Source organism: Cnephaeus nilssonii (assembly GCF_951640355.1).
Source record: "Cnephaeus nilssonii genome assembly, chromosome: 3".
Classification (NCBI taxonomy): Eukaryota; Metazoa; Chordata; class Mammalia; order Chiroptera; family Vespertilionidae; genus Cnephaeus; species Cnephaeus nilssonii.
The window spans coordinates 41,116,432-41,135,134 of record NC_137074.1 but is presented as its reverse complement, the minus strand read 5'-3'; the positions used below and the strand labels follow the sequence as shown (position 1 = coordinate 41,135,134).

General features: G+C 42.2%; 1 protein-coding gene across 1 annotated transcript in view; it reads left to right on the top strand.

Annotated features, from left to right (window-relative positions):
• MCCC1 (methylcrotonyl-CoA carboxylase subunit 1) overlaps nucleotides 1-18,703 on the top strand; it is a 63,347-nt gene that overhangs the window by 29,991 nt on the left and 14,653 nt on the right. The window contains exons 8-14 of the mRNA XM_079766767.1: nucleotides 2,753-2,864; nucleotides 5,266-5,347; nucleotides 9,205-9,332; nucleotides 12,293-12,476; nucleotides 14,558-14,667; nucleotides 16,569-16,785; nucleotides 18,461-18,547. Of these exons, the coding sequence (XP_079622893.1) occupies nucleotides 2,753-2,864; nucleotides 5,266-5,347; nucleotides 9,205-9,332; nucleotides 12,293-12,476; nucleotides 14,558-14,667; nucleotides 16,569-16,785; nucleotides 18,461-18,547 (920 nt within the window). The remainder of the gene's footprint in view (nucleotides 1-2,752; nucleotides 2,865-5,265; nucleotides 5,348-9,204; nucleotides 9,333-12,292; nucleotides 12,477-14,557; nucleotides 14,668-16,568; nucleotides 16,786-18,460; nucleotides 18,548-18,703) is intronic.

Genomic DNA, 18,703 nt, shown 5'->3' with positions numbered 1-18,703 from the left:
GTCAAGAAGGCAAATCCAAAAGGAAGAAATCTACTTCTGTTGTGTTGGACAGGTAGGAAGATTTCCAAATGGGCCATCCAGTGGAACTGATAAATCAAGAAAATTAATTTTTCGCCGAAACCAGTTTGGCTCAATGAATAGAGCGTCGGTCTGCGGACTGAAAGGTCCCAGGTTCGATTCTGGTCAAGGGCATGTACATTGGTTGCGGGCACATCCCCGGTAGGGGGTGTGCAGAAGGCAGCTGGTCGATGTTTTTCTCTCATCGATGTTTCTGGCTCTCTATCCCTCTCCCTTCCTCTCTGTAAAGAATCAATAAAATATATTTTAAAAAAAAAGAAAATTAATTTTTCCAAGTGGTTTAATGAAGTATTTTATGGAATGAACAGAAAGGAACAGCTCTGAGCCACTGCTGAATAGGATATTATGAGACTTCCTGTTTTTTGTGTGCTTTTTTTGTTTTTTTAAAGATTTTTTAATGATTTTTTTTTTTTTTTAGAGAGTAAGAAAGGAAGAGGGAGAGAAACATGGGTGTTAGAGTGAAGCATCAATTGGGTGCCTCCTGCACACTCCTTACGGGGATCCAGCCTGTAACCTGGGCATGTGCCCTCACTGGGAATTAAAACTGAGCCACACTGGCCAGAACTGACTTCCTGGTTTGTTTGTTTGTTTGTTTTATTATTTATCTTTATTGTTGAGAGTATTACAGATATCTCTCCCTTTCCCCCTATTGCCCCTCTTCACACCCCCCCCCCAAGGCCTTCACAGCTCTATTGTTTGTGTCCCTGGGCATGCATATCCTATCTAATAATAGAGTAACATGTAAATTACCATCACTCCGCTACGCCCACGATTGGGCAGCGGGAGGCTGGGGGGCGGGACTCGGGGTGGCCTATCCGGCCATTGAGAGGCACAGATCCGCTGCCACTGAGGGGGGCTACCCTGCTGTTGAGAGGTGCAGGGGGCGGGACTCCTGCCCCCTGTGCCTCTCAACGGCCAGATCCTCGGCCGCTGAGGGGGCCTGCCGCGGACACCCAGCTGTGCCTCTCAATGGCAGGGTAGCCAGGTGTCCGCGGCAGCCCCCCTCAGCAGCCGTTGAGAGGCACAGGGGGTGGGAGTCCCGCCCCCTGCGCCTCTCAACAGCAGGGTAGCCCCCCTCAGCAGCCGCGGACCATCAAAAGCGTGGGAGCTGGGTGCCTGTCTGCTCCGGCACCAGGCTCCACCGCGAAAAGCGAAAGTGTGTAGGGGACCCTACATATGCATGATTCAATCATGCACTGGGCCTCTAGTCTATAATAATAAAAGCATAATATGCAAATCGACTGAATGACCGAACAGCAGAACAAAACCTTCCAGACAACCATGCTACGACACCCAATGGCGCCAGGCCATCCAAGGCAGGTGTGATGCAATTGGTTAGGGCCTGGCCATCACCCCATGATAGCCCTACAGAGGGAGGCCCAGGCCACCGGCCAGTGGGGCAATTGATCAATAGGGGGCTCCAGGATTGCCCTAAAGAGGGAGGCCCAGGCCACAGAGCCACCGCGGGTGGGCAGGGCTTCCTTCTGTGGGGCGATCCATTGTGGAGTCCCAGCCAGATGGGCGGGGCCTACCTCTTTGGGGCTATCAATTACGGGGCTCCCAGACTGTGAGAGGGCATAGGCAGGCTGAGGGACCTCCCTTGCCACTGAGTGCACGAATTTTGTGCCCCGGGCCTCTAGTATGCATATAAGTTTTTTGGTTAATCTCTCCATGCCCTCCTCTCCACTTCCCTCTGACTTCCAGGTTTCTTTAAATGTTTTCCTAGGTTTGACAGTTTTTGTTTTAACTAGTCAATGGGGAAAACATTTGCTGAACCCTCATTTCTGTATTATGGTGGTGAATATGTGAGGTGAACTACAGTGTGAACATATCACAATAAGCCTACTGAGAAGAATGCTTTCTTATATTCACCAGATGGTCTGTGTTAGCCTTGTTTTCATAAGTGTTATGTGCGTTTACTCTCAATATGATTTCTCGTCATTTTGCTATTTTTATACTCAACATTTAAGTGCCTTTTTGTTTTTTTATGATTTAATGTTAGTATAGTCTTAAAAACTAATGAGCCATGTTAATTTATTTCTTAACATTTAAATTTTCAATATGTCATAGTTTAAAAAATCAGACTATAGGAGTTGATTTTTAAAAAATATCCTGATCATAAAAAAGTTTTCATTGGCTTTTTGAAGATATATGAAATAAGAGTATAACTTATAATTATTAAATAGTCAGCTTTACCAGTATTTGCCTTAACAGTTTGTACTTTTTGTACCTTGCCCCACTCTGAGGTCATAAATATAGGGTGTCCCCCAAAAAATGTATACACACACCTTGTATAATTATAAAGGCAGTGTTTATTTAAGTACATTTCACTTTCAAAATTGAGCTATCAGCTCTTAAAGTGTGTATACATTTTTCTAGGACACCCTATATAGTCTCTTGTGTTTTCTGTCTTTTCTTATTTCCCAGTTATTTCATATATATTTTTTCTTTAATGCTCATCCAATAAATGGAATGTTTTTCATTGGGTGTTTATAAGGTTTACTGTAGTTCTGTTTCTAAATTCATATTCTCTGTTTTGAGGTCAAAATATCCCATCATGTGTAAAATAAAAATAGAGGAATCCTGGTCACCTTGGACAATAGTCTGGCTTATGGAATGTGATATTTGTCATCCTTAGGAAAGTATATTAACATGAGTGTTTGCTTTTAAATAGGCATGTAGAAGTCCAGGTGTTTGGTGATCACCATGGCAACGCTGTGTACTTGTTTGAGAGAGACTGTAGTGTCCAGAGGAGGCATCAGAAGATCATTGAGGAAGCCCCCGGGGTAAGGACCTTGTAAAGAAGTTTGTAATCTTCTCTATAATGGAAACACTAGTCACTCTGATTTTCATATCAGAAATCTGTGAAGCTAGTGTCTCCCCCAAAGTCCTGCTGGACAGCTGCTTCCAAGTAGTAGTATACTAGTAAGGATAAGGTCCCCCCACTTACACACCACCCCCCACCCCCACCCCGGCAGTGTGGGGATGAGGGGTTGAAGTTCTGGGGCTACCACACAGGACACAACAGGGCTGTATTCCATCTGAATAGTTTTTAGGATATTCTCCTCTGACCTAAGGTACTGACTTAGAGTGAGCAGCTATATCTTGTTTCCATGCAGATTTTAAATTGTAATTAACCAAATGTTTAAAGGAATGAAATGGTCTAGTTCTGTGGTCGACAAACTGCGGCTCGCAAGCCACATGAGGCTCTTTGGCCCCTTGAGTGTGGCTCTTCCACAAAATACCACGGCCTGGGCGAGTCTATTTTGAAGAAGTGGTGTTAGAAGAAGTATAAGTTTAAAATATTTGGCTCTCAAAAGAAATTTCAATCGTTGTACTGTTGATATTTGGCTCTGTTGACTAATGAGTTTGCCGACCACTGGTCTAGTTAGAATGTATTTTCTATGCAGAAGACTTGTTTTAACTGCTGTTTAAGGTTACCTGAAATATATCAGTCATCTTCCTGCTGTATTGTTGAGGAGAGAGATTTGCTCTTATTGGACAAATTTTGACTGGCTTAGGTTGTTCTCTGGGTCCAAGGCCTACTCCTGGTTTGTCTGTTTTTTAAATGTTTTTATTGATTTGTAGAGAGCGAGGAAGGGAGAGGGATAGAGAGATAGGAACATCCATGAGAGAGAAGCATCATCAATTGACTGCCTCCTGCACGCCCCCTACTGGGGATGGAGCCTGCAACCCAGGCTTGTGCCCTCACTGGGAATCAAACCAGTGACCTCTTGGTTCCTGGGTCGATGCTCAACCACTGAGCCACCCCATCCAGGCGTGGTTTTACTTATTTTTGGATTTACATTTCTTTGGAGCCTGCTACTGCCACAGGCTTCTTTTCTTGTTCAAGGTTATATACAATAGTCCCTCCTTATCTAGAGCTTCAGTTACCCATGGTCAATTGTGGTTTGAAAATATTAAGTCAGAAATTCCAAAAATATAATAAAATTCCTGAAAATTGTAAGTTTTAAATATCACACCGTCCTGAGTAGTGTGATGAAATCTTATGCCATCCCACCCGGGATGTGCATCACTCTTTGTCCAGTGTATCCACATTGTATAGGCTAACCCGCCTGTTAGTCACTTGGTATTTGTCTTGGTTATCAGATTGACTATCACATTACATACTTATGTTCAAGTAACCCTTATTTTACTTAATAATAGCTCCAAAGTGCAAGAGTAGTGATGCTGACAATTTGGATATGTCAAAGAGAAGCTGTAATTGCTTCCTTTAAGTTAAAAGGTCTGTAGGTATAGGAAAAACATACATAGGGGTTGGTACTATCTGTGGTTTCAGGGATCCACTGAAGATATATATATATTTTTAAGTCCTTTATTGATTTTAGAGAGGAAGAGAAACATCGATTGGTTGCCTCCTGCAGGTGCCCCAACTGGGGATCAAACCCACAGCCCAGTTATGTGCCTTGACCAGGAATCAAACCTGCCACCTTTCAGTGTATAGGACGACGCTCCAACCAACTGAGCCACACCGGCCAGGGCTCCACTGGAGATCTTGGCACATATCCCCATGGATAAGGGGAGACTAAACATGCATGTTTTTATCAGTATGTAGTTTTATCAGCTCAGGGATCTGAGATTTCTGGTAATCAGTTTGTTATTCGCATATTAAAATTTTAATTTCTGTTGTAGAGTATATTATGCCTTTTGAAGTAAATGTCAACAACAACAATTTCAGTAAAGCCTTATTTTGAAACAGTGACTGTTTAAATATATATCTGTAGAGCTCAGTTTTTAAAATGTTAAAAGCTTTGCCTATTTATTGACATACATTTCTTTTTTTGAACCGTTTTTATTAACTTGGAATCTCAAGGTTTACTGTATTCCAAGATAATTATTGCACACCTGATCCAGATTGCTTTATCATCTTAAAATAGGGACTGTTCAAAAGTGTTTATATTGATACATTTAATTTTAAGTAGACATATCGTTATAACAGTTATGTAGGAACAAGGGACACAGATATATCACTATGCTGAGAAATATCTGCAAGACATAGAAATTACTAGCAGAACCATTAAACTTTGGCATTGTGACAGTTAGCTTTTTATCTTTATTATCTCTTGAATGTAATATTTGCTCCATGAAGATGTAATATTGGATCTTAGTGGGAATTTCTAGTGGGACAAAGTACTAATGGGAATTTATTTAAATATTTGTTCGTAGCCCGGTATTAAACCTGAAGTAAGAAAAAAGCTTGGGGAAGCTGCCGTCCGAGCTGCTAAAGCTGTAAATTATGTCGGAGCAGGTATGCTAAGATTTGTTCCTAAAAGAGGAGAAGTAATAGTTTATGTATACTTTAGAGGCAAAAGAAACATAGAGCTTTTATATCACTGGCTTTCAAACCTTTTTGACCAGATCCACAAGAAAAAAAAAAACCACACACCCATATTTTATATTGAGACCCCATATATATATATATGTGTGTGTGTGTGTGTGTGTGTGTGTGTGTGTGTGTGTGTGTTTATGCTTATATTCATATATGTTTGAAAAAAGGCTTTTACTAAATAATGGTTATCCTAATATGTATAATGCTATTCGATATTTTCTGTCTTATTTTAAATTAAAATTACAAAATTGATTTTTTAAATTAATAAAGTTTTTTTTTTACAGCAGTTTTAGTTTCACAGCAAAATTGAGCAGAAAGTACAGAGATTTTCCCATATACTCCCTGTCCCCACACGCACACAACCTTCCCCCCATCAACATTCCACATCAGAGTGGTACATTTGTTCTGATCAGTAAACTTACACTGACACATTATTACCACTCAGAGAACATAGTTCACATTAGGGTTCATTCTTTTTAAGATAATTAAAAAATATTTTTTTATTGATTTCAGAGCGGAAGGGAGAGGGAGAGGGAGAGAGAGATAGAAACATCACTGATAAGAGAGAATCATCGATCGGCTGCCTCCTGCACACCCCCAACTGCGGATTGAGCCTGCAACCTGGGCATGTGCCTTGACTAGAAATCAAACCATGACCTCTTGGTTCCTGGGTCAGCGCTCAACCACTGAGGCACACCAGCCAGGCAAAGTGGATGAATTTTTATACTTTAACTGAAGGCCTGGTGCACAAATTTCATGCACGAGTAGGGTCCCTAGGCCTGGCTGGCGATCAGGGCTGATGGGGGCCTTCTGGCTGCTGGCTGGGCCTTCCTTTGTTCTGCGCCGCCCCCTAGTGGTCAGTGTACGTCATAGCAAGTGATCGAACTCCTGGTCTCCTGGTCAAACTCCCGAGGGGACACTTTGTTTTTTTATTTTATTTTTTTTATTAAATCTTTATTGTTCAGATTGTTACAGTTGTTCCTCTTTTTTCCCCCCATAGCTCCCCTCCACTCGGTTCCCACCCCACCCTCTACCTTTACCCCCCCCCACTGTCCTCATCCATAGGTGTATGATTTTTGTCCAGTCTCTTCCCGCAACCCCCACACCCCTTTCCTCCCAAGGATTGTCAGTCCACTCCCTTTCTATGCCTCTGATTCTATTCACCAGATTATTCTGTTCATCAGATTTTTTATTCACTTGATTTTTAGATTCACTTGTTGATAGATATGTATTTGTTGTTCATAATTTTTATCTTTACCTTTTTCTTCTTCTTCCTCTTCTTAAAGAATACCTTTCAGCATTTCATATAATACTGGTTTGGCGGTGATGAACTCCTTTAGCTTTTTCTTATCTGTGAAGCTCATTATCTGACCTTCAATTCTGAATGATAGCTTTGCTGGGTAGAGTAATCTTGGTTGTAGGTACTTGCTATTCATCACTTTGAATATTTCTTGCCACTCCCGTCTGGCCTGCATAGTTTCTGTTGAGAAATCAGCTGACAGTCGTATGGGTGCTCCCTTGTAGGTAACTAACTGTTTTTCTCTTGCAGCTTGTAAGATTCTCTCTTTGTCTTTTGCTCTTGGCATTTTAATTATGATGTGTCTTGCTTGGTGTGGTCCTCTTTGGATTCCTTTTGTTTGGGGTTCTGTGCACTTCCTGGACTTGTAAGTCTATTTCTTTCACCAGGTGGGGGAAGTTTTTTGTCATTATTTCTTCAAATAGGTTTTCAGTATCTTGCTCTTTCTATTCTTCTGGTATCCCCATAATTTGGATGTTGGTATGCTTGAAGTTGTCCCAGAGGCTCCTTACACTATCTTCATATTTTTGGATTCTTTTTTCTTTTTGCTTTTCCGGTTGGGTGATTTTTTCTTCTTTGTATTTCAAATCTTTGACTTGATTCTTGCGATCCTCTGGTCTGCTGTTGGGTCTCTGTATATTATTTTTTATTTCAGTCAGTGTATGCTTAATTTCTAGTTGGTCCTTTTTCATATCCTCGAGGGTCTCACTAAATTTATCGGCCTTTTCTAGAAAATTCTTGAAAAACCTTATAACCGTAGTTTTGAACTCTCTATCCTGTAGTTTGCTTTCCTCCATTTCTTTCATTTGTGACCTGTTTCTTTGTCTCCACATTTTCACTGCTTCTCTGAGTTGATAGAGTGGTTTTGTGTGCTAGGTGTCCTATAGGGCCCAGTGGCTCAGCCTCCTCAGTTACCTGAGGTGGACACTCTTGGAGCACCCCTTTGTGGGCTGTGTGCATAGTCTTGTTATAGTTAAGCCTTGATTGTTGTTGGTATCACTGGGAGGAATTGACCTCCAGGCCAATTGGCTGTGAGGATCAGCTGTGTCTATGCTGGGAGAACTTCTGTGCTGGAGACACCCTTATGAGGCAAGACTTGCTTCAGTGGGGTTTTGGTGCTCACTGAGTCTGCCCCTTGAGTGTGTCCCTTATGGATCTGAGGAGTTGTATTCTGGATGGTCCTACTCTGACCACTGGGTACACTGGCTCTTGGATCTCTAAGGCGGTGCTAATTTAGCCTCTGCCTGAGGCCACCCAGCAGGAGCTATGGAGAGATCTGCAGATTCCTCTTTGTTTGGGTTTTGGAGGTGCCCAAATGAGGCCCAGCTGTGAAGCAGTGCAAGCTGCTGTGCGGCCTTGGGCCTTCTTTTGGATGTTCTGGGTCTCTCTGACTCAGCTGCAGTTTGTTAGGTAAGTTTAGATTTCAAAAGACCAGACCATTCATATGCAAAAGCCTCTGTGTACAGCTTGGATGGGACGGAGTCTCAGGACGGAGCAAACAGCAATGCCCTGCCCTAAGAGGTTCCTGGGTCTCAGTGTCCCTCGGTAATCACTGCAAGCACCTCTGAGAGAAAGTCGCCCTCACATTCCGCCCGCTGCCAGACAGTTCAGTTTCTCCCCATATGAGTCTGGGTCCCCAGAGTCTCTCTCAGAACTGGAGTTCAGAGCAGTTGGGACCTTGTGTCTCCCTCCTGATTGAAAAAGCCAGCCACGTACTCAGTTGCCAGCCCTTTCCGCGCGCGCCTCTGCATTTTACTTCTGCAGCTCCTCTGAGTCTCAGTGTGTTTTTCTCTTTCCTTCTAGTTGTAGAATTTCTACTCAGCCAGCCTTCCTGTGGTTCTGGATGATGTCCGTTTTGTCTTTTAGTTGTAGTTTTGAAGTGGTTGTAGGAGACAGCAAGTTCAGGTGTTTACCTATGCCGCCATCTTGGTTTCTCCGAGGGGACACTTTGCATATTAGCCTTTTATATATATAGATAAAGCTGGGGAAGTTTTGTAGTGCCTAATAAAATACCAATAGGTAATACATTATTAACATAAGATTTAGTTGCTAAGCAATCTGTCAATGCGTCACCAGCAAAAGGACTTTTAAAGGAAATTTCCAAGAGCCCAAAACTGTGGAAAAAAGATTGTATTTTTCTGCAGAGGGTTAAAGTGAGATGGGATGTCACAGGGTACAGTTCCCAGGATTTGGGTGAACTGACGCAATAACACATGGCAGTCATGTTCTCACTGCTTCATATCTTGGGCTTAACTATTTGCTCAAAACCCCAAATACATTTTTCTGTTGCAAAATTTCATGTGGCTCCCTATTTTGACTGAGAGTCATTTGCTGCTACAACATGTGAGATTTTTTTTTTCTTCATGAAATACCAAGTACCATTGAATGAACACAGTGGTAAAACTGATACATCATTTTAATTTGCTATTACATTTTAATTACATGCTATTGAAATGTGATCATTGTATTTTACTTTTAGGAACTGTGGAGTTTATTATGGACTCAAAGCATGATTTCTACTTCATGGAGATGAATACAAGGCTGCAAGTGGAACATCCTGTTACTGAGATGATCACAGGAACTGACCTGGTGGAATGGCAGCTTAAGGTGGGAATGATTTTTCTATGAAATATCAGTCTTGAAACTGCGTTACCTTCTGGCCTCCTAAAGAAAGGTGTCTTTTTGGATAAGGGTTCAGTTCTTACTGGTTGTGATGGGAACAGGAAAATGGGAGGTTAAAGGTGACACTGCATTTCATGCTATGACATTATTGTCACTTTATGGACACGGATTCCCAATCTGTTCATTACCATCATTTCCCTTTAGTCATGGGGCAGCCAACAGGTGAGCTGCTGCTATTGACAATGGCTGGTGACCACATTGTCTCAAAACCAAAACCTGGTACTCTACCTAGGGCCACATCATTCTGGGCCAGGCTGTCATTAGATTTTAGAGGCAGGACAGATGCCAGCCAAGATGAAATGAGCTAACACCGAGTTGGGAAGGAAGGCCCTGGCCGGCAGCCAGAAGGAAGAGCCAAGGCAGTGATGGCGAACCTATGACGTGTCAGCACTGACACGCGTAGCCATTTCTGATGACACGCGGCCGCATGCCGAGGATGAAACATTTGCTGCTCCTGAGGATGAAACATTTGTGACTAGAGTTTTGGAGTTAGTTTTTTCCTCGAAGTGACACACTACCCGAGTTATGCTCAGTTTTTTGGCGAAGTTTGACACACCAAGCTCAAAAGGTTGCCCATCACTGAGCCAAGGGAATGGTCTAGACCAGTGGTCGGCAAACCGCGGCTCGCGAGCCATGGTTTGCCGCTCTGTTGACTAATGAGTTTGCCAACCACTGTCATAATACTACCCTTTACTTCTTTGCACACAATATGCCACAATTGCCTAATCCTCACAGCTTCCAACTACACAGTAACATTTAGTCTAGTCCAGTGGTCGGCAAACTCATTAGTCAACAGAGCGGCAAACCGCGGTCGGCTCGCGAGCTGCGGTTTGCCGACCACTAGTATAGACCCACAGAAGGGTCCACGTGCAAGTGTTGACTTAAACACTGTTGCTGGCCCACAGTGGGATAAGTACAAGACAAGTCACAGTACATGATTAGAAATTTTTAAAGTGATTTGGCGTCGGCCAGTGTGGCTCAGTGTTTGAGCATCGACCTATGAACCAGGAGGTCCCGATTCGATTCCCAGTCAGAGCACATGCCCTGCTTTCAGGCTCTGTCCCCAAGAGGGGGCGTGCAGGAGGCAGCCAATCAATGATTCTCTCTCATCAGTGGTGTTTCTATCTCTCTCGCTCTCCCTTCATCTCTGAAATCAATAAAAAATAAACATTTTTTTTAAAAAGTAAAGCAATTTGGCATTGCTGTGACATATCTACTGGTTTTACAAAAGTTTTTAGTCCACACTGTCCTTTTATTTTAATAGTGTGAGAAGCACTGGCCTAAACCAGAGTTCCACAAAGCATATTATTTCAAATATTATTAATAATAGCTTAGCATGTTTTTCTCTTTATTGAAAACAATAGATTGTATCTCAGCCTTCTTAAGTCATATGAATAGTCAATCTCTGTGGGATTCTTGGTTCTTTATATATATATCCTGAATCTAAATTGTTTTTTTCATATTGTGATGCTAAAATCTTGGTTATTTTGATAATTTTTTTTTTCAGAATGTCTGTGGACAATATGCTTCTTTTTCAATTTCCTTGGGGTTGATTGGTGGTTTTAATTGAGCCAAAAGACTCTTCTGGGCCTCTATAGCCTTGGGAGCTAATGAAAACCAGGCACATCAGGCTAGTAAGTGTTAGTGGGTGTCAGGAAAACTGTAGTGGATTTAGAAACTTCTGGAAAGAGTGCTTATGTTTCCACAATTCAAGGAAAAGGAAGATTTTTTTTTTCTGAAGCAGTAACCCGAAAGAGTTCAGAATCTTGAAATCACAGAGGATAAAAGGTTATAAGGAATATGGCTGCAGTCTGTGGTTTGAAACACTGTGCCATAAAGACATTCAGTTCTGTCTGCTTTCCTTTTATTCCTAACTGCTGTGGTTTCTGATCTTTCCTATTTACATATTTAAAGGGATGGAACCTGCTTCTGTTTTATGCCTATCTGTTTAGTTCATTGTGATGCTAAGTTACTTAGAGATTTTTCTCTATAGCTTTTGCTTTCTCAGGTTGTCATTTTCTCATCTTGGAGAAAAACTTAAGGGGAAAGTGTGACAGCAAGTCTTCCAATAGCCTTTTTCTGTTTATAATCGTGTGCTATGCAATGTACATAAACATAATAAAATTGAAAAACTATGATGTTCCCCTTTCTGTTTTGCTTTATCACTCACTTGCTGATTAAAATTACAAAGCTGTCTAACGTTACACTTTACCTATACCTGTGAACACCAACAAATAATTTACTATTTTTTAAAATAATATTGATGCTGTAACTGAGTGCTAATGTTTTAGATGAAAACTGAGAGCACAGTGCCAGAAAGAAATCTTAGTTTCAATTATACTGAAAATAACACTGGTTTTTATATTTATAATTTAGTCAGCAGTTTGCTTGCATTTTCTATTTAAAAACTCTAGAAGCCCATTGTAATTAATACTTTATTTTCAAGCTGCCTCTGGTTTGTTTTTTGTTTTGTTTTGTTTTGTTTTGTTTTAATTTTTATTGATTTCAGAGCGGGAGAAGGAGAGAGAGGTAGAAACATCAATGATGAGAGAGAATCATTGATAGGCTGCCTCCAAAACGCCCCTATTGAGGATTGAGCCCACAACCCAGGCATGTGCCCTAACCGGGAATCGAACTGTGACCTCCTGGTTCATAGGTTGACACTCAACCACTGAGCCATGCCAGCTGAGCAAGCTGCATCTGTTTTTAAATATCTTCTTTTTGCCCAATACTCAAGGCGGTGGATAAAATAGTGATTTTTATTTGGCTTCATTGTGAAGTCCAAATGTACACTTTACATAAAAAAGGCAAGACCATCAACTTGCTAGTCTCATAGCTGCTTTACGGTGGATTTTTATAGGAAATGCATACTCTTCTGTTACCAGATTGCAGCAGGAGAGAAGATTCCTTTGAGCCAGGAAGAAATAACTCTGCAGGGCCACGCGTTTGAAGCTAGAATATACGCAGAAGACCCTCTCAATAACTTCATGCCGGGGGCCGGGCCGCTGGTGCATCTCTCCACGCCTCCAGCGGACCTTTCCACTAGGATTGAAACTGGAGTGCGGCAAGGTAAGCGGAAATAAAACAGAAAGTCTTTTTAACTTTTAGTGCATTATTATTTTTGGATGGGGTCTTCTCCTTGTGTCTTGTGGAAATGTCTACTATGTTTTGAAATAAAGGATTTAATTGATGTCTCTGCAATGTTTATTTTTTCCTTCTGGAATAGTTATTTTTAAAGAATGACTAGTAGTTTAATCAGTAGGCTCTTTTTTCCGAATGCAGCAGTACTTGATCAAACTCAAGCAATAAATATTTTGTGTGTGTTGTTTTATATTTTTTACTTTGCCTGGTTCCAAACATGATTTAAGGTGACTGATATTCGCTATGCGTAAGGCACTCTGCCTTCAAGTCAAGCTGGAGAATTAATATGAAAACTTAGTGCAAGCTAAACAATAATAAAAGAAATTAAAAGTAAAAAATAACAGCTATCACAGTTCAGCATTGATCAGTAACAATGGTCATAGCAAACCATCATTTAGCACTTACGTGCAGGTGCTGTTCTAGGTGACTTTTCTGTATAGTCTCCTTTAACCCTGAGCACTGTCCTATGAGTAGGTATCCTTACCCCCATTTTCTAGATGACGAAACCAGGGCACGGAGAGGTGAAGTGACTTGCCCAAGATCACCCTTGCAGCCAAGACTCAGACCCAGGCAGTCTGGCTCCCGAGTCTGTGCTCTGAGCCACCACCGTCTGTCGCCACCTTAACTTTAGTGGCAGAGCAGTTCTAGGACTAAGAGCTAATGTGAGACACTTTTAAAAGAGGAAGTCTCGCGTGGATTTGCGTAGGCAGATGTAACACATTAAAGAAAAGTGAACTTGAAGGTATGTTTGAAGAACTGGAAGAAAATATGTGGCTGGGAAAATGGTTTAGGATGGTAAGTAGTTGGAGATGTGGCCGGAGACAGACACAGGGTGAGCGTAAAATCGTATGGGTAATTGAAAGCCAAAATGAGGCATTGGGGCTTCTGGATGATACATGGGCAACACTTGGGTAGCTCTTGCCTAAGCCACAGCAAGATTTGGTAGTCAGTACATTTTTACCTTCACAGCAGAACATCTTGGAAAGAAAAGAGGGGCCCTGCAATAGAAAAGAAAAAACCTGTAAGGCAAGCAAAGCTTGCAGCGTAACTTAGAAGGGCTCAAAGGATAAGAGATGCCATTCGGAGAAGTGCTCCCAGGGTCACATCGTGACACTGGGAGGGATAATCTAGTCCAGGAAGCTTCTCCCAACACTCCCCTTCTCTGTTCCCCTGCATCCCTCAGACCTGGCCCTTATTATATTATCTTATGGTAACCTATTCCTTGCCTATTTTCCCGTCAGACTGTAATATTCTTAAGGGAGGGACTGTCTTCTATGGTATATTTGCAGCACCTTGCTCAAGCCTAGGCCTGCAAGGTGTTCAATATGTGTTGGTGGGCGAGTGGGGGGTGGGGTGGATAGATGGATAAGGGAGTGTAATCCAACCCCTTGATTTTACACCTGGAGACCCTGGGTTTTAGAGGGGTCAGGTGACCTGCCAAAATCACAAGGGTCTAGATCAGTAGTCTTTGTAATATGCCACATCCTTTTGCCTTGACCTGGTTTCTAACCAGTGATTGAGATTCTCGTTCTCTACCGTAGTAAGGATGACTGCTGTTTGTTTATCAGCTCTGCCAGGTACGACATTTGGCACTTGACTGTCAGATCTCCCAACAACCACAGGACAGAGGAATGGTTACCCTTACTTGTCTGATGGGGGAAAAGGTGGAGGGAAGGGAATGCTGAGGGCAGAGCAATTGTGATATGAGAGGTAGAGGGAGTTTGTTCTGACTTCCAAGAGGAAGAAGATAGGATGGGGAAACCGGCCTGTGTGTCATTGGGTCACTGTTTTGAACGGACAGGAGGGCCACGCCCTCCTTGGACATTTGATAAGTTTTTAAACCCTGTGAGCTTTTGTTCTTCATGAATAAAATGGTGGTGGCAATATCTGTCATGAGGTCTGTGAAGATTGAGTGTGAAATGTCCATAAAGCCACAGCAGAACATCTTGCTATCACATTGTATCCCTTTGGTTTTGACTTTGAGAGGTTGTTGTGGTTTTCAATTTCAGGGGATGAAGTGTCCGTGCATTATGACCCCATGATTGCGAAGCTGGTCGTGTGGGCCGCAGATCGCCAGGCGGCCTTGACCAAGCTGAGGTACAGCCTTCGTCAGTACCATGTGAGTGACGCGGCCGTGTTGGTGACCCTGATGCTCTCTGTATCTCCACAGCCAAGAACGTCTGTCAGGAGTGGTCAGCCTTTGTCCTTGTCACCTTATTTCCACCAACCACCCCTATGTCGCCATCAAATTCATTTTATGTGGGAGAATTCCTATGGGCTTGAGGACTTCTTGATTCCAGCTGGAAAAGAAAGCTTGCAGGACTGAAACTATTAGGGTCCGTGTTATACTTCAGGGAAATCGATAGGAAATTCCTCTTGATCCTGTAGGTAAGGCCAGCTCCACACGTGTGTGAGCGAACGTGATAACCACGACACCACGGAAACGTGGTCGCTATACAAGTGTGGCCTACAGTTGGTATTATTTTCTCCAAAGGAAAATAATTATGTTCAGTTTTACCCATTTCATCGTTTGTTGCTGTTTTGTAGCACATTAATTTTCTTGGTGCAGTAAGTCCTGTACCAGCTGATTTAGCTTCATAAAAGGATTGCTTTTTAACCCATGATATTCTAATTGTTATATGTCATTAAAAACCTCTGATCTCTGTGGCTCCAACCACACTGGCCGCCTTGCCATTCTTTAGACACACACAGCATTGCACCATGTGTTCCTGTTTTCTCTCCAGAGTGTTCTTCCCACACATGATCACAGGGCTCCCTCCCACCACCCTCAGGCACTGTTCACCTCCTCAGAGTCCTTTTAAGCCTGTCACATTTAAAATAAGATCCTTTGCCCAGCCGGTGTGGCTCAGTGGTAGGGCATCAACACATGAATCAGGAAGTCACAGTTTGATTCCCGGTCAGGGCACATGGCCTGGTTGTGGGCTCGATCCCCAGTAGGGGATATGTAGGGGGTATGCAGGAGGCAAATGATCAATGATTCTCTCTCATCATTGATGTTTCTATCTCTCCCTCTCCCTTCTTCTCTCTAAAATCAATAAAATCTATAATAATAAAAGCGTAATATGCTAATTAGACTGGACGTCCTTCCGGACCTTCCAGAAGAAGCCGGGGCTGTGAGGGAAGCCCGGGTCCCAGGTGCTGGCAGCCGAAGGGAAGCTCAGGTCCTGGGTGCCAGAGGGAAGCTGGTGCCGGCAGCCAGGGGAAGGAAGGCCTACTCTTGCACAAACTTTGTGCATTGGGCCTGTAGTAAAAAATAAAATAAAATAAAATAAAATAGGACGCTTTGCTGCTCTCTGTCCCCTTAGACAGCCTTATTTTTCTTCATATCACCTGACATTATATTAGGATTTTGTTTATAGATATTGTTTATCATCTTTCCTTAGATTGTAGGCTCTGTGAGGTATGGACTTTGTGTGTTTTGTTCTTCACTGTGTCCCCAGTATCTTGATGAAGTTCTGGCACCTAAAAGGTGCTCAGTATATGGCAAATGAATGAATGAACAAACAAACAAATGAAGGAACTCGAGGCTCAGATAACTGGCTTTACCCTTGATTCCATTAATGGGTTATGTTTTATACCTTTTTATTTTTATATCGGTATGTAAAATTTGGATTTTAGTGTTGGACAGAAGCTCTTTGGAGGTAATTTCATCCAATCCCCTCCCCAGTGTAGTGATCGTGCCTTCTGCTGTGGGAGTGTTCTGAGTGGCAGGTCTTCAAAGTCTTGCCAATAAATTTCATTTAAGTTTCTTCACATTTATCACTTTCCTAGTCCAAGTCAATTAAATGTCTTCTCCACACTACCACACTAACACCATTTCTTGTGACCTCTTTATCATAGTAGATGTACCTTTAAGTGTTAAGTCCAGAAATATAGTGATGGTGAAGTAAGGTTTTTATTGTTTGCCTGAGAATTGTCGATAGTAGAAGATACTCAGTAAAAAGAGCAGAAGCCATACAAATGTTTTTCTGAATACGTTGTTTTTTATTCTCTTTCTAGATTGTCGGACTGCACACCAACATTGACTTCCTCCTCAGGCTGGCTGGCCACCCAGAGTTCAAAGCTGGGAACGTGCACACTGACTTCATCCCTCAGCACCGGGAAGAACTGCTGCCCAGTCGGAAGGCCACAGCCAAAGAGTTTTTATGCCAGGCAGCTCTGGGCCTCATCCTCAAGGAGAAAGCCATGTCAGATGTTTTCCAAATTCAGACAGAAGGTATGGAATGCATTTCTGTTTCCCCTGCTTATCAAGATTTTATGAATAACTAGAGGACCAGTGCACAAAATTCATGCACAGGTAGGGTCCCTAGTGGCTGCCAGCTGCCGGCCGCAGGCCCGGGCCTTCCTTTGTTCTGCACCGCCCCCTGGTGGTCAGCACACGTCATCGCGAGCGATCGAATTCCCAGTTTGTCTAACTCCCAAGGGGACACTTTCCATATTAGGCTTTTATATATATATAGATTATTGACCATACGTTTTTTTCTCTTTATGCCACTCTTTCCTCCCTTTCTTCTCTCAGTGATTGATTGACACCATCCTCTGCTAATGTGACTTTTAGGACGAAGAGAGCTCTTTCACATATTCTGGATACATTCCATAAACACTTCTAACCCTTTAGGTATTACTTAACTAATCACCTAACAACATAGAGATGGATCTCTTGTCAACCAAACACCAGTGCTTGCTGCAGCCCATGCCGATCCCTTCCAACTTCTTTTATCCACCACTCCCTGTGGCCTGCTTTGTTGTAGCCTCTGTACCTGCAGCAACTTCCCGGGTCCAGGAGGCACTCAGATTCCTCTGGGTTACCCATGATTTATGGTTAATTCCTCCGCTCTTTTTTTATTCTGTGATCAAATTTCTGACTAACTAGAGACCTAGTTACTCCATCGTGTCATAGAGTCGGAGCTTGGGAAAGACAGGCAGAGGTTCGTCCTGACTGCCTGCCTCAGCATCTCACTAAGTCAGTGCCCAACTTCCTAACACCCCGGAAGCTGGAAATTCATGATGAAAATTCACTAGCTTATTACAGTTTCAGTCAGTTCTCCTTTAAACAGTTCTTTTCTCTAAATTGAGCAAAACCTGAGCTCTCCCATACTTGGCTCAATAATATTTATTTACGCTAACTGGCTTTTGGAGCAAATAGGAAAAAAAAATGGAATCCACTTATCTCTTCACTATTGTTAGAATTATTATATTATTATAGGATCCTATTTTTAGGATCATTAATTTCTAGATTCATTCAAGAAAGTTATATTGAAAGCTTAAAACACATAATTACATCTTTAGGAGATTTGTGCTCTCTCCTCATTTTGTCCTGTTATATTAAATGAAATGCATCTAAGTGTGCTCCATATGGCATTCCTAAGCCTGCCTGTTCTTGGCCTTTTTAGAATGGAGTGTCTTCTTACTCTCACCTCTTTTTAAAATTTATAACCAGCACAGATAGGAACTTCAGAGTAAATTGCTTCAATTTAGTCATGCTGTAGCTTCTGGATATTGTCCAGCAGAGGATGTACACTCAAGCCCCTCTAGGTGGACCAGTAACCTAGGAGAATAAGGCCACGTGAAAGGAGAATGACGAGAGGTAGAGGTCTGGGCAACCTGGAATGCAGTAGCCCCATCAAAAGGGATGGCTATAGTGCAGCTCATGCCGTCAGAGGATGAGAGTTCAGGCTGCACATATTCTCACTTTTTAAGAGAAGCTGGGATTTTTCATGTGAAACCTCCTGCGATGTAAATTGAAATATCTCATTTAAATTTAAAGCAATGAAAAGAACAAAGAAAACATATACGAGCTGCCAGTATGGGAACTGTGTTCCTGTTTTCTTTGTAAGGTATAAATTTAGTAGGCTTGATGTTCGTAAATTTGCTGTTGAATTTTCTTTTAGATCAATATTCTCCTTTTGCATCCAGCAGTGGAAGAAGACTGAATATTTCTTACACCAGAAACATGTCTCTTAGGGATGGTGAAAACAGTAAGTAATGTTTTATTAGAAGGGAAATGTGCTTTATAGAAATAGATCACATTTACCTGGGGGGAAAAATGGATTCAACTCAGCCACAATCATTCAATTATAAATTTTTAAAAGATCTCTGGCCTAAACATTGTGAGGAAGTATGCCAAAATGATA